The following is a 12,444-nucleotide window of genomic DNA, read 5'->3' on the forward strand; positions in this document are numbered from 1 at the left end:
ACGTCATCACATGACGCGTAATTCACGCGGCCGTCACAGATTCGCACGAGGAGTCGTGTCAACAACTATTAAAAGGCATTTAACGGCGCTCAAAGCTAAATTAATCCTGTAATTTATGTTTTGGATATTTCGTTTTTAAACAGCCTGGTGGAAAATGGCCACTTTTGAGTCTCTCGGCCTGTGTGAGTGGTTGATCCAGCAATGTAAGCAGATGGGAATCAGCCGACCGACCCCAGTTCAGGAGAAATGTATCCCTGCCATATTAGAGGGTAAATATCTATATCTGCTTTAAATGTTAATAGGAAAATAATAATAAATGAAAGTAATACAATGAAAAATCAGATAAATAGTCTTTACAGATATCGTTTATGCACTTTTTTTTTGTCCGGATACGTGAGTCCATGTGTGTGGGATAATAACACAAACGGCATGCCTTTAAAAGTGTTTATTATTGATTTAATATTATTGAATATAATTATTTATGGCGTTGTACTATATTTATGCGAAGCTATTTTGCTTTTTATTTATTTATTAGTCATTTATTCGAAATGAGGTTGTTGTTCTGGCAGCAAAAGCTAACTTGTATGTTTATTATGTTTTTATGAGACAGAGCAATCTCTTGAATGAATAATATACATATACACTACCAGTCAAAAGTTTTTGAAGAATAATATTTTTAATGTTTTTAAAGAAGTCTCTTCTGCTCACCAAGCCTAAATTTATTTGATCCAAAAATACAACAGAAGCAGTAATATTGTAAAATATTTTTTACAATTTAAAATAACTGTTTTCTATTTTAAAATATAATTTATTCCTGTGATCAAACCTACATTTTTAGCATCATTACTCCAGTCTTATGTCACATAATCTTTCAGAAATGATTCTAATATGCTGATTTGCTGAAAACATTTTATTATTATTATTATTATTATTATTATTATCAATATTTAAAACAGTTGAGTACATTTTTTTTCCCCAAGCATTTATCCAAAATAAAAAGCTTTTGTAACTTTGCTAAGAGTCAGTATAGTTTTTTTGGGAAGGAAATTATAGAAATTAATACTTTTATTTAGTAAAGATGCTTTAAATTGATCACAAGTGATGATAAAGACATTTATAATGTTACAAAAGATTTCTATTCATATATATGCTGTTCTTCTGAACTTTCTGCTCATCAAAGAAACCTGAAAAAATTCTACTCAGCTGTTTTCAACATAATAACAAAAATAATACATTTTTTGAACAGCAAAATCAGACTTTTAGAATGATTTTTGAAGGATCATGTGACTGGAGTAATGATGTTAAAAATTCAGCATTGAAATCACAGAAAGAAATTACATTTTAAAATATATTGAAATAGAAAGCAGTTGTTTTAAATAGTACAAATATTTCAGAATTTTACTGTTTTTGTTATACTTTTATCAAATAAATGCATGCTTGGTGAGCAGAAGGGACTCCTTTAAAAACATTAACAATCTTACTGTTCAAAAACGTTTGCCTGGTAGTGTAAACACCAGATGCATCTATATTATGATGGATTTTATAGACCAATAAACATGTAAAAAAATTATTACATGAAATCCAGACAGTCTTCACTATTATTTATAATTGACTCTGTATAAACTGCTTCAGCAATTCTCTTTTTAGACGCTTTAGACCTAAATTAAATACTAAAAATAATTAAATGTTAATTATAAAGTGTTAACAAAATGTTTTTCCCTCTGTCTTAAATACAGGTCGGGATTGCATGGGCTGTGCGAAAACTGGAAGTGGTAAAACGGCAGCATTTGTTCTTCCAGTGCTGCAGAAGTTGTCTGAGGACCCTTATGGTGTTTTCTGCTTGGTGTTAACACCCACAAGGTTTACTTTGTTATGATTTATACAGCCACATTTGAATCTTCATTTGCATATAGATATTTCAAGTGACGTTTTTCTCTTTTTTTTTTTCTATCCAGAGAGCTTGCTTACCAGATCGCAGAACAGTTCAGAGCATTAGGGAAGCCACTAGGGTTAAAGGACTGTATCGTTGTGGGAGGAATGGGTAAGATGATGTTCAAAGCCTTACTTGGTTATTGTTAGGGCTCATGCATTTATAAAAGCAAAGACAGTTTTTATAGAATGCATATTTAATAGGAGACACACTTTATTTTTTATTTTTCTTCCATTAGACATGGTCACTCAGGGCTTGGAGTTGTCGAAAAAGCCTCATGTTGTTGTGGCCACACCAGGACGGCTTGCTGATCATATCCGAAGCTCTGACACAGTTAGCCTGAACAGACTCCAATTTCTTGTAAGATTCTGACATATGCCTTTTTTAACGTTTGTTTTAAACCAGTTTTAATTGAATTGTCGTGTTTGTCGGCAGATCCTGGATGAAGCTGACCGTCTTTTAGAGCAGGGCTGCACAGATTTCACTAAAGATCTAGAGGTCATTCTCAGTGCTGTGCCCGCAAAACGGCAGACACTGCTGTTCAGCGCCACGCTCACGGACACGCTGCAGCAGCTGCAGAGCATCGCCATGAACAGGCCCTTCTTCTGGGAGCACAAATCAGAGTAAGTCATGTTTGTCATGGGAATATGTCAAAATGTAGTGCAGAATTTCGCTTCCTTGATGGAAATTTCAGCTCTGGCATATAAAACTGGTATGTAACAATTAAGCTTGCTTTAATGATATAAATATGAACTTGATGTTATTGAAGGAGTATTCAGTTTTTGTTCAGTTCCAGAACAAAAATTTACAGATAATGTACTCACCCCCTTGTCATCCAAGATGTTCATGTCTTTCTTTCTTCAGCTGTAAAGAAATTATGTTTTTTGAGGAAAACATTCAGGATTTTTTCTCCATATAATGGACTGATATGGTGCCCCGAGTTTGAACTTCCAAAATGCAGTTTAAATGCAGCTTCAAACGATCCCAAATGCGGTTGTAAAAGATCCCAGCTGAGGAAGAAGGGTCTTATCTAGCAAAACGATCGGATATTTTCATAAAAATAATACAATTTATATACTTTTTAATGTTAAACGCTCATCTTGTCTTGCTCTCCCTGAACTCTGTGTATTCTGGCTCAAGACCGGTATGACAGGTTTTTCAACATACCCTAACTGTCTTGAGCCAGAATACACAGAGTGCAGGGAGAACAAGACTAGACAAGCGTTTAAGATTTAAAAAGTATTTAAATTGTTTTTTTTTTTTTTTAATGAAAATAACCAACATTACGCTAGATAAGACCCTTCTTTTTTGGCTGGGATCATTTACAACCACATTTGGGATTGTTTGAAGCTGCATTTAAACTGCATTTTGGAAGTTCAAACTCGGAGCACCATAGCAGTCCATTATATGGAGAAAAATCCTAAAATGTTTTCCTCAAAAAAACACAATTTCTAAAGAAAGAAAGACATGAGCATCTTGGATGACAAGGGGGTGAGTTATTATCTATAAACTGTTGTTCTGGAAGTGGACTTAAATGCATCTTTGCTGAATAAAAGTATACAAAATACTTTAAAGGGGTCATCGGATGCCCATTTTCCACAAGTTGATATGATTCTTTAGGGTCTTAATGAAAAGTCTCTAATATACTTTGATAAACTGTGACAGCTGGTCTGAGTTAGGAGCTCATGTCAATCAACTATCGTGGGAGCGGCCTCTGCCGGCATCTGAGAACGGCTCGATTTGAAAAAGGGGATATTATTTTTACAGATTAAATAAAAAACACTGCATGGATTTTTATCATTATAGGGTAGATTTGTACATACACTGACAACACACATTAATGTTCAAACAACATGAAAAAGTGAACTTAGCGTCCGATGACCCCTTAAAGAAAAAACAATCTTACTGACCTCAAACCATTTGAATGGTAGTGTATCTATTATCCTAGACATTAAAGCTTGTTTCAACAAAGGCCTAATATTATTTTTATGTCACATTGCTCTCTTTCTTCCTGTCAGAGTGCGGACAGTCGAAGAACTGGATCAGAGATTCATCCTCACTCCAGAGAAAGTCAAAGATGCTTATCTTGTCCATCTCATCCAAACATTCCAGGATGAACACGATGATTGGTCAATTATAATATTCACTAACACATGCAAGTAAGTTTTCAGTTTTAGAATAAAATCAATACAGGGTTAATAAAGTTACTTAAGACAAAGTCATTTATTTTGACGTGACAAAGTGGTTATACCTAAGTGTATGAGTTTTTACTTACTTTTTAAATTATTCTTCTCATTAATGTCATTATAATGTTCATTCAGACTGATTTTAGAGTTACATTAACCCTTATTGTGCATTCAAAATCAGTATATGGTTTTTGCATTCCAGACCCAAATCTTTGCTTTATAAAGCAGTCATAACTTAATATTTTTAAAACCATAACTTAACATCTTAACTTAGTATTTTTATGTTATCTTATTAGTAGCTTCTCATAATTAAAAAAACCGAATTTATTTAACATTTTAATAAGAAATTTTATTTGGATACATCACTCTATAAAATGTATAATTTTTTGAACTTATTTTTTAAGTACATAAAAACTGAGAAATACCAGTATTAACCCTGTTAGAATGAATCGAACTTAATAAAATCCCTTTGACAAAATGCATTTATTTTACTTGCATAAATGTTTGCTTTCTGATTGGGTAAAAAAGTGATTAATTTTTCATGCTGTGATGGTTTGTCAATAGGTGCATATATTAAAATTTTGTGAGATATATTTACACTAATTTAACTTCATAGTAGGGCTGTCAGTTGATTAAAATTGTTTATCTAATTACATGATGTGTATATTAATCGATTAATATTAATCGAAAAATAAATAAAAAAACAAAAATTGCTTTAGAAAGAAACATTTTATTTGATTCAACATAAAAAAAAAAACACATACGGGGCATTTTTTGGCACCGATATCTCTTGAATTCTAGGGCATAACTGCATTTATGGAGTTGTGGCCCTGCATCAGGGGCGGGGCCAGTGCATTAACTACGTTAAAATATTTTAATCACGTTATTTTTTCATAACATATATTGTCATTATAATTGTATAATGTTTGTTAATGTTCCAGGAACTGTCAAATACTCACAATGATGCTGCGTGAATTCAATTTCCCAACCATCTCCCTGCACTCAATGATGAAGCAGGTTAGTGACATGTTACAGAGTTAAAATTGATTCCCACTCAGCGCCTAATGTCTGTACTAATGGTTTTTATGTTCTTCCACTTTCAGAGACAGCGTTTTGCCAACCTTGCAAAGTTCAAGTCTAGCGTCTTTAAAATTCTCATAGCCACAGATGTTGCTTCAAGGTACAGAGCAAACAGTTCTCAACGCATCTCGCCATTGCCCATCATCTCTTTGCCATTTTCTAATTTTCTCCACTTTCATGTATTTGCTGTTCTTATCTGAAGGGGTTTGGATATTCCTACAGTGCAAGTTGTAATTAATCACAACACACCAGGTTTGCCAAAAATCTACATCCACAGAGTGGGACGAACCGCTCGAGCTGGTGAGTTTAGAGCTCTCTCTCTTTTTTTTTTTTATATACAGTCAAATAAGAAGTTTTGTCAGTATATTAGTATTACTATTAATGTGTATATATATATATATATATATATATATATATATATATATATATATATATATATATATATATATATATATATATATATATATATATATATATATATATATATATTTTTTTTTTTTTTTTTTTTATTATGCAGCCCTATTTTTACTTCAGAAATGTTAATAATGTCCTTTTTGCTTTGTCCAGGCCGAAATGGTGTAGCAATCACACTAGTCACACAGTACGACATCCATCTCATCAATGCCGTTGAGGAACAGATACGTAAGTTTACAACTAAATCTGGTTTCTGCTCAAAAAGAGAGCACTTTTAAATCTAAATATATATTATATTGTGATAAAAGCACAGTAAATGTATGAAATTTCTTGCTGTGATATGCTTGATTACTGTTTTGTGTGTTCAGAGGTGAAGCTGAAGGAGTTTCCAGTTGAAGAAAAAGAGGTGTTGAAGATCCTCACACAAGTCAATGTAACAAGACGGCAGTGTGAAATTGTGAGAAGACTTTATCAGTGTTCATATATATTTTATATATAACATACTGGCAAAATCTAACAGTTTTTAATTCTGTTATAGAGACTGGAATCTACTGATTTTGATGAGAAAAAGAAGATAAACAAAAGGAAGCAAATGATTCTGGAGGGAAAAGTGAGTTGTTTTATTCTAAATGCATGCTGTAAACATTATACATTACACTCTATGTAAATATATAAAAATACAGGCTATCAGAAAAATATATATGTGACCATGAACCACAAAACCAGTCATAAGGGTCAATTTCTAAAAATGTATACATCTGAAAGCTGAATAAATAAGCTTTCACGTTGATGTATGTTTGTTATGATAGGGTAATATTGGGCCTGAGATAGAACTATTTGAAAATCTGAAATCTGAGGGTGCAAAAAAATCTAAATATTAAGAAAATCACCTTTAAAGTTGTCAAAAAGAAGTTTTGATATAAAAAAAAATTACGTTTTGCTATATTTACTAAAGTAAATTTACATGGAACATGATCTTTACTTAATATCAAATTGATTTTTGGCATAAAAGAAAATTAGATAATTTTGACCCATACAATATATAAAATATAACAATAATTTAGTAGTATTATTAAATATATTATTTAATTTTTATTTATTTTGACCTAACCTTGTTTTATATCAATCACAGGATCCAGATTTGGAAGAAAAACGGAAAAACGAACTAGAAAAGATGAGAAGGAAAAAGAAGAACCAGACCAGAAAGGAGACGAAAAAAACGGCAAAAACGACAGCAGTGGATTCTTGAAGTGTTGATATTGTTCATTGAGAAATGTGTATATAGCGTAAATGTGCCATAATCCAATGTATAAAATTATATCTCTGACCAATATTCCAAAATAAACAGCATTTTATGAGCGATGTTGAGTGTATTCTTAAATGAAATATGATGCGTAAACCGCATTCATGGTTAACGCGAGGACTTTTATTTTGACAACTTCCGCTTTCACCTGGAAGTACAACAGACGTTTTGCAAACCACCTTGTATTGCATAGAAGATTCACAGCAGATCTTTGTGATTTAAGACTGTAACTGATTAAAACTTCATTCGAAATTTAAAAAGACTTATCAGCCGCTCAGCTGACATGGTAAGTGACGTTTATAAACTCGCAGGCTGGTTAAACTGAAGCTCAATTGCTGTGGTGAGTACAGAAGTTGTAGCTCAAGTTACCGGTCTGTATCGCTACTAACGTTCTGTGAACGTTTCGCACTGGTTTTTGCACGCAGGCGTAGGATCTTGTTTTAGTGATATACTTTCTAGTTATTAAAAAGGAAATTAAAGCCGCTATAAATCGTTAGACACATGCGGTGCACTTTTGTACTCAACAGATTTGGGCTTTTCGGTATGTAATGCCGAGAAAATATATTGAACTGTCAGGCAAATAGATCCACACAGTTTTAGAACTGAACATAAGATTTTTATTTTACATTATTTACTCTCATCACTAAGACAAATTGAGTGGTGCGTTATCCATTAATAAAAAATCTTTATTCAATAATCACTCCATTCAGAGCACTGAAGAAAGTTTTCATGCTCTTTCCTGTAAAATAGTATCATTACCATGTGTGCTGGTTCATGTGATGTCTATTTTTTTTTTTCCCTAGCTTCCTTTATCTTTACTGAAGACAGCACAGAACCACCCGATGGTGAGTATGAGCCAGTGTGCAGTTTAAGAAATAGTTTACAGAACAGATGTGGAGAAATTTAGCATTACTTCACTTGCTCACCAATGGATCCACTGCAGTGAATGGGTGCCGTCAGAATGAGAGTCCAAACAGCTGATAAAAACCATTACAATAATTCACAAGTAATTCACACCACTCCAGTCCATCAATTAACAGATTGTGAAGCTGAAAGTATCATGTTTGTAAAAAAATAAATCAACCATCAGGATGTTTTTAACTTCAAACGAGTCCTCAATCCATACTATTGCTTTTTCCACTACAAAAGCTACAATCAGGAGAGAAATATGCAAAGATGGTTAAAGGCCTGTATGGTGAAAATGAGAAAAAGGGCAGTTAGTTGTACACTGTAATACCTTCTGATGCCATCACTGTACTGCCACGTTACATTTTTGTAAGGGAAAGGAAAGTAAAGGAAATAACAGTTAATATGCTGTGTTTTAAGTTAGTCTGCTTTTGTTTTCAGCTGGTGGAGTTAAAGAATGGTGAGACGTACAACGGTCATCTGGTCAGCTGTGACAACTGGATGAACATCAACTTGAGAGAAGTTATTTGCACCTCACGGGTAAATAAAACCTTTCCTTAAGTTCTTTGGAATATCTGAAACATTTGTGATTGCATAAACATGATTAAGTGGTTATGGCATTTGTGTCCGTGCTGGAATGTAATGGTTGTTTCTGGCTGCTCTGAATTGCAGGATGGAGATAAATTTTGGAGGATGCCGGAATGCTACATTAGAGGAAGCACCATTAAATACTTACGAATCCCTGATGAGATCATAGATATGGTGAAAGAGGAAGTGCTATCGAAGGGACGTGGCCGGGGAGGCATGCAGCAGAACAAACCACAGGGAAAAGGCAGAGGAGGCGGACCTGGAAGAGGCGGTGGAGCCGGCAGAGGTTAGACACTTTTCCGAGCCCTTGTCAAAGGGATAGTTTACTAAAAAAATACGAATTACTCACCCTCATGTCGTTCCAAATCCGTAAGACCTTCGTTCATTTTTGGAACACAAATTAAGATATTTTGGATGAAATCCAAGAGCTTTCTGACCCTGCATAAACAGCAGTGCAACTACCACGTTCAAGGCACAGAAAGGCAGTAAGGACACCGTTAAAATAGTCCACATGACATCAGTGGTTCAACCGTAATGTTATGAAGGTACGAGGATATTTATTGTGTGCAAAGAAAACAAAAGTAACAACTTTATTCAACAGTTTCTTCTCTTCTGTGTCTTTGACACACGTTCATTAGAGTACCACAACGCATGAATAAAGTTGTTCTCTTTGTTTTCTTTGCATACGAGTATTTTCGTAGCTTCATAACATTAAGGTTGAACCACTGATGTCACATGGACTATTTTAACAATGTCTTTACTACTTTTCTGGGCCTTGAAATTGTCAGTTGTGTTGCTGTCTATGCAGGGTCAGAAAGTTCTCGGATTTCATCAAAAATATCTTAGTTTGTGTTCTGAAGATGAACGAAGGTCTTACGGGTTTGGAGTGACATGAGGGTTAGTAACTAACGACACAACTTTCATTTTTGGGTGAGCCATTCTTTTAAAGGATCCTAAAGGGATAATGAAAATTTTAAAACTCAAAAATGAAAATTCTGTGATCAAAATTCTGTGATCATTTACTCACCCTCAAGGTGTTCCAAACCTGTATGAGTTTCTTTCTTCTGTTAAACACAAAAGAAGATACTTTGAAGAACATTGGTAACTTAACAGTTGACGGTAGCTATTGACTTCTATAGTATGGACTTTTTGGTTACAAACATTCTTCAAAGTATCTTTTTAACCTGTTAAATGTCAGTCCCACTTTTGGGGCATAGAAAATGACATAGTTAAGTTTAATTTAAAGCTTAAATCTTGAATGCTTTGGAGCATAGACAATATGGAGTATATATCTTGTTTTAAAGCTAACAATTCTCTTCCAAATGTCAAGAGTGCTGAACCAGCTAATCAAACTCTTACTAGGCATTCTAGAAACTTAGTAGAAAGCAGGTGTGTTGAGGCAAGTTGGAGCTAAACTCTGGCCCTCCAGGACTTGAGATTGGGCACCCGTGGTCAGATGTGAAAAAAGTTAAAGAAGTGCACTTCCAGAACAAAAATGTATAGATAATGTACTCACCCCCTTGTCATCCAAGATGTTCATGTCTGTCTTTCTTCGGTCGTAAAGAAATTGTTTTTTGAGGAAAACATTTCAGGATTTTTCTCCATATAATGGACTGCTATGGTGCCCCGAGTTTGAACTTTCAAAATGCAGTTTAAATGCAACTTCAAACGATCCCAAATGCAGTTGTAAACGATCTGAGGAAGAAGGGTCTTATCTAGTGAAACGATTAATTATTTTCATAAAAATAATACAATTGAAATACTTTTTTAATCTCAAATGCTCATCTTGTCTTGCTCTGCCTGAACTCTGTGTATTCTGGCTCAAGACAGTTAGGATATGTCGAAAAACTCCTACATCGCTGTAGAAGTACCAACCCAGAATTTAAGGGAGAACATGAGATGGGAGTTTTTCGACATACCCTAACTGTCATGAACCGGAAAAAATAAAATTCAGGGAGAGTAAGGCAAGACCTTTTGAGAATAAAAAGTATATAAATTGTATTAAGTTTATGAAAATAACCAATCGTTTCACTAGATAAGACTCTTATTCCTTGGCTGGGATCGTTTACAATCTCATTTGGGATCGTTTGAAGCTGCATTTAAACTGCATTTCGGAAGTTCACACTCGGGGCACCATATCAGTCAACTGTGTGGAGAAAAATGCTGAAATGTTTTCCTCGAAAAAACAAATTTCTTTACGACTGAAGAAAGACATGAACATACTGGATGACAAGGGGGTGAGTACATTATGTGTAAGTCTTTGTTCTGGAAGTGGACTTCTCCTTTAATAGGTTTTTCTGTATAACTTCTTTTAACTGGTTAAATGTTGCAGTCACAGTTTTTGTAATGCATAAGAAAATTGACAGTCTTCTTTTGTTTGTCCTTTTAGGTGTTTTTGGTGGCCGTGGCAGAGGCATGCAAGGACCTGGCCGTGGACAGCAACAAGACAAAAAGCCTGGAAAACCACAAGGTGTCAAAAACCAACTCTAGATATAAAACAAATTCTTCTTTTATGTGTTAGTTTGAGTTTTACTCCCTTTAGACACAAGAGCACCTTTACAGGTCTCTTGATGTTAGCACATTAAAGGAGAAGTCCACTTCCAGAACAACAATTTACAAATAATCTACTCACCCTCTTGTCATCCAGGATCTTCATGTTTTTCTTTCTTCAGTCGTATGATGTAGGATGATTTTGAAATGATTTTTGAAGTTGAGGGAGAAAATACGGTCAGAGTTTTTTCGACATACCCTAACTGTCTTGAGCCAGAATACACAGAGTTCAGGGCGAGTAAGACAGCACAAGCATTTGAGATTAAAAAGTATTTAAATTGTTGTTTTTTCTTTAATGAAAATAACAGATCGTTTCACTAGATAAGACCTTTCTTACTCGGCTGGAATTGTTTACAACCGCATTTGGGATCGTTTGAAGCCGCATTTAAACTGCATTTTGGAAGTTCAAAATCGGGGCACCATAGCAGTCCATTATATGAAGAAAAATCCTGAAATGTTTTCCTCAAAAAACATAATTTCTTTACGACTGAAAAAGGACATGAACATCTTGGATGACAAGGGGGTGAGTATATTATCTGTAAATTGTTTTTCTGGAAGTGGACTTCTCCTTTAACATCATAAGGCTGAGTATTTACAAGCCTCAGTTTGACATCAAACTGTTCAACAACTTGCACTGAGTTTACTGTAAAACAGGGGTGCTCAATCCTGCTCCTGGAGATCTACCTTCCTGCAGAGTTCAGCTCCAACCCTGATCGAATACACCTGAACCAACTAATTAGGATCTGAAGGAGCACTTGATAATTACAGACAGGTGTGTTTGGTCAGGGTTTGAACTAAACTCTGCAGGAAGGTAGATCTCCAGGAGCAGGATTGAGCACCCCTGCTGTAAAAGCTCTTAATGAAAAAACAGCACTTTAATCATGTGAATCTCATACTTTTTGTCATCTGCTTTCTCAGTTTGATCATCGGCCAAAAAGAGTGACTGACTTTAATTTGAAATGGGCGTCCTGGATCTCTGTGAAGATTTTAATTTGGACAAGTTGATGTAAAAATGCTCCTCCATTTTTCTCCAAATTGTTTTTATTTTCTGTTCTCACATTTTGGTGCATGTTTTCACATTTGCTGTTTTAAGTTTTTTGTTTTTGTGCTTTAAAATACAACCATGGTGTAACTTGTGTATAATGCACTTGTGAATAAACAATTTTTGTTAAATATTGCAATTGCTGTTAATATGTGTCTGAGCGCTCTATTACGTCTAAAGAAATTGAATATTGGTATTAGTATGCGAGTATTAAATATAAATACAATCTTAGGTAACTGCTGTCGTTACCCATTTACAGATCTCCAAAAGTAAGGTCTTGTTAAATACATTTAGACTGTCTTTGGAAAGCCAAAATAAAAAATCGCTTGCTGTGTTAAAGGGACAGTTCACGTGAAAATTAAAATGGTCATCATTTACTTACCTTCAAGTTATTCCAAACCTTTATGTAATAGTGAAACTGGCTAAACGGTAAGTTTCATGTTAT

The 12,444-nt window shown here is 34.4% G+C and overlaps 2 protein-coding genes across 2 annotated transcripts; both read left to right on the plus strand.

Moving 5' to 3' along the window:
• Positions 1 to 19: 19 nt before the first annotated feature.
• ddx49 (DEAD (Asp-Glu-Ala-Asp) box polypeptide 49) lies at positions 20 to 6,969 on the plus strand. The gene is made up of 13 exons (XM_051122720.1): positions 20 to 269; positions 1,737 to 1,860; positions 1,956 to 2,041; positions 2,169 to 2,290; positions 2,366 to 2,553; positions 3,949 to 4,089; positions 5,058 to 5,133; positions 5,220 to 5,296; positions 5,399 to 5,496; positions 5,764 to 5,838; positions 5,979 to 6,067; positions 6,149 to 6,220; positions 6,743 to 6,969. Exons 1-13 carry the CDS (start codon positions 155 to 157, stop codon positions 6,857 to 6,859), a joined length of 1,380 nt encoding a protein of 459 aa, XP_050978677.1. The 5' UTR covers positions 20 to 154; the 3' UTR covers positions 6,860 to 6,969.
• A 67-nt stretch (positions 6,970 to 7,036) lies between these two features.
• On the plus strand, positions 7,037 to 12,130 carry lsm4 (LSM4 homolog, U6 small nuclear RNA and mRNA degradation associated). The gene is made up of 6 exons (XM_051122725.1): positions 7,037 to 7,199; positions 7,717 to 7,758; positions 8,261 to 8,359; positions 8,492 to 8,693; positions 10,797 to 10,877; positions 11,876 to 12,130. The coding sequence occupies exons 1-6, from the start codon at positions 7,197 to 7,199 to the stop codon at positions 11,878 to 11,880; spliced, it is 432 nt and encodes a 143-aa protein (XP_050978682.1). The 5' UTR covers positions 7,037 to 7,196; the 3' UTR covers positions 11,881 to 12,130.
• Positions 12,131 to 12,444: the final 314 nt, after the last annotated feature.

The sequence above is a fragment of the Labeo rohita genome, chromosome 11 (assembly GCF_022985175.1).
Source record: "Labeo rohita strain BAU-BD-2019 chromosome 11, IGBB_LRoh.1.0, whole genome shotgun sequence".
NCBI classification, from domain to species: domain Eukaryota; kingdom Metazoa; phylum Chordata; class Actinopteri; order Cypriniformes; family Cyprinidae; genus Labeo; species Labeo rohita.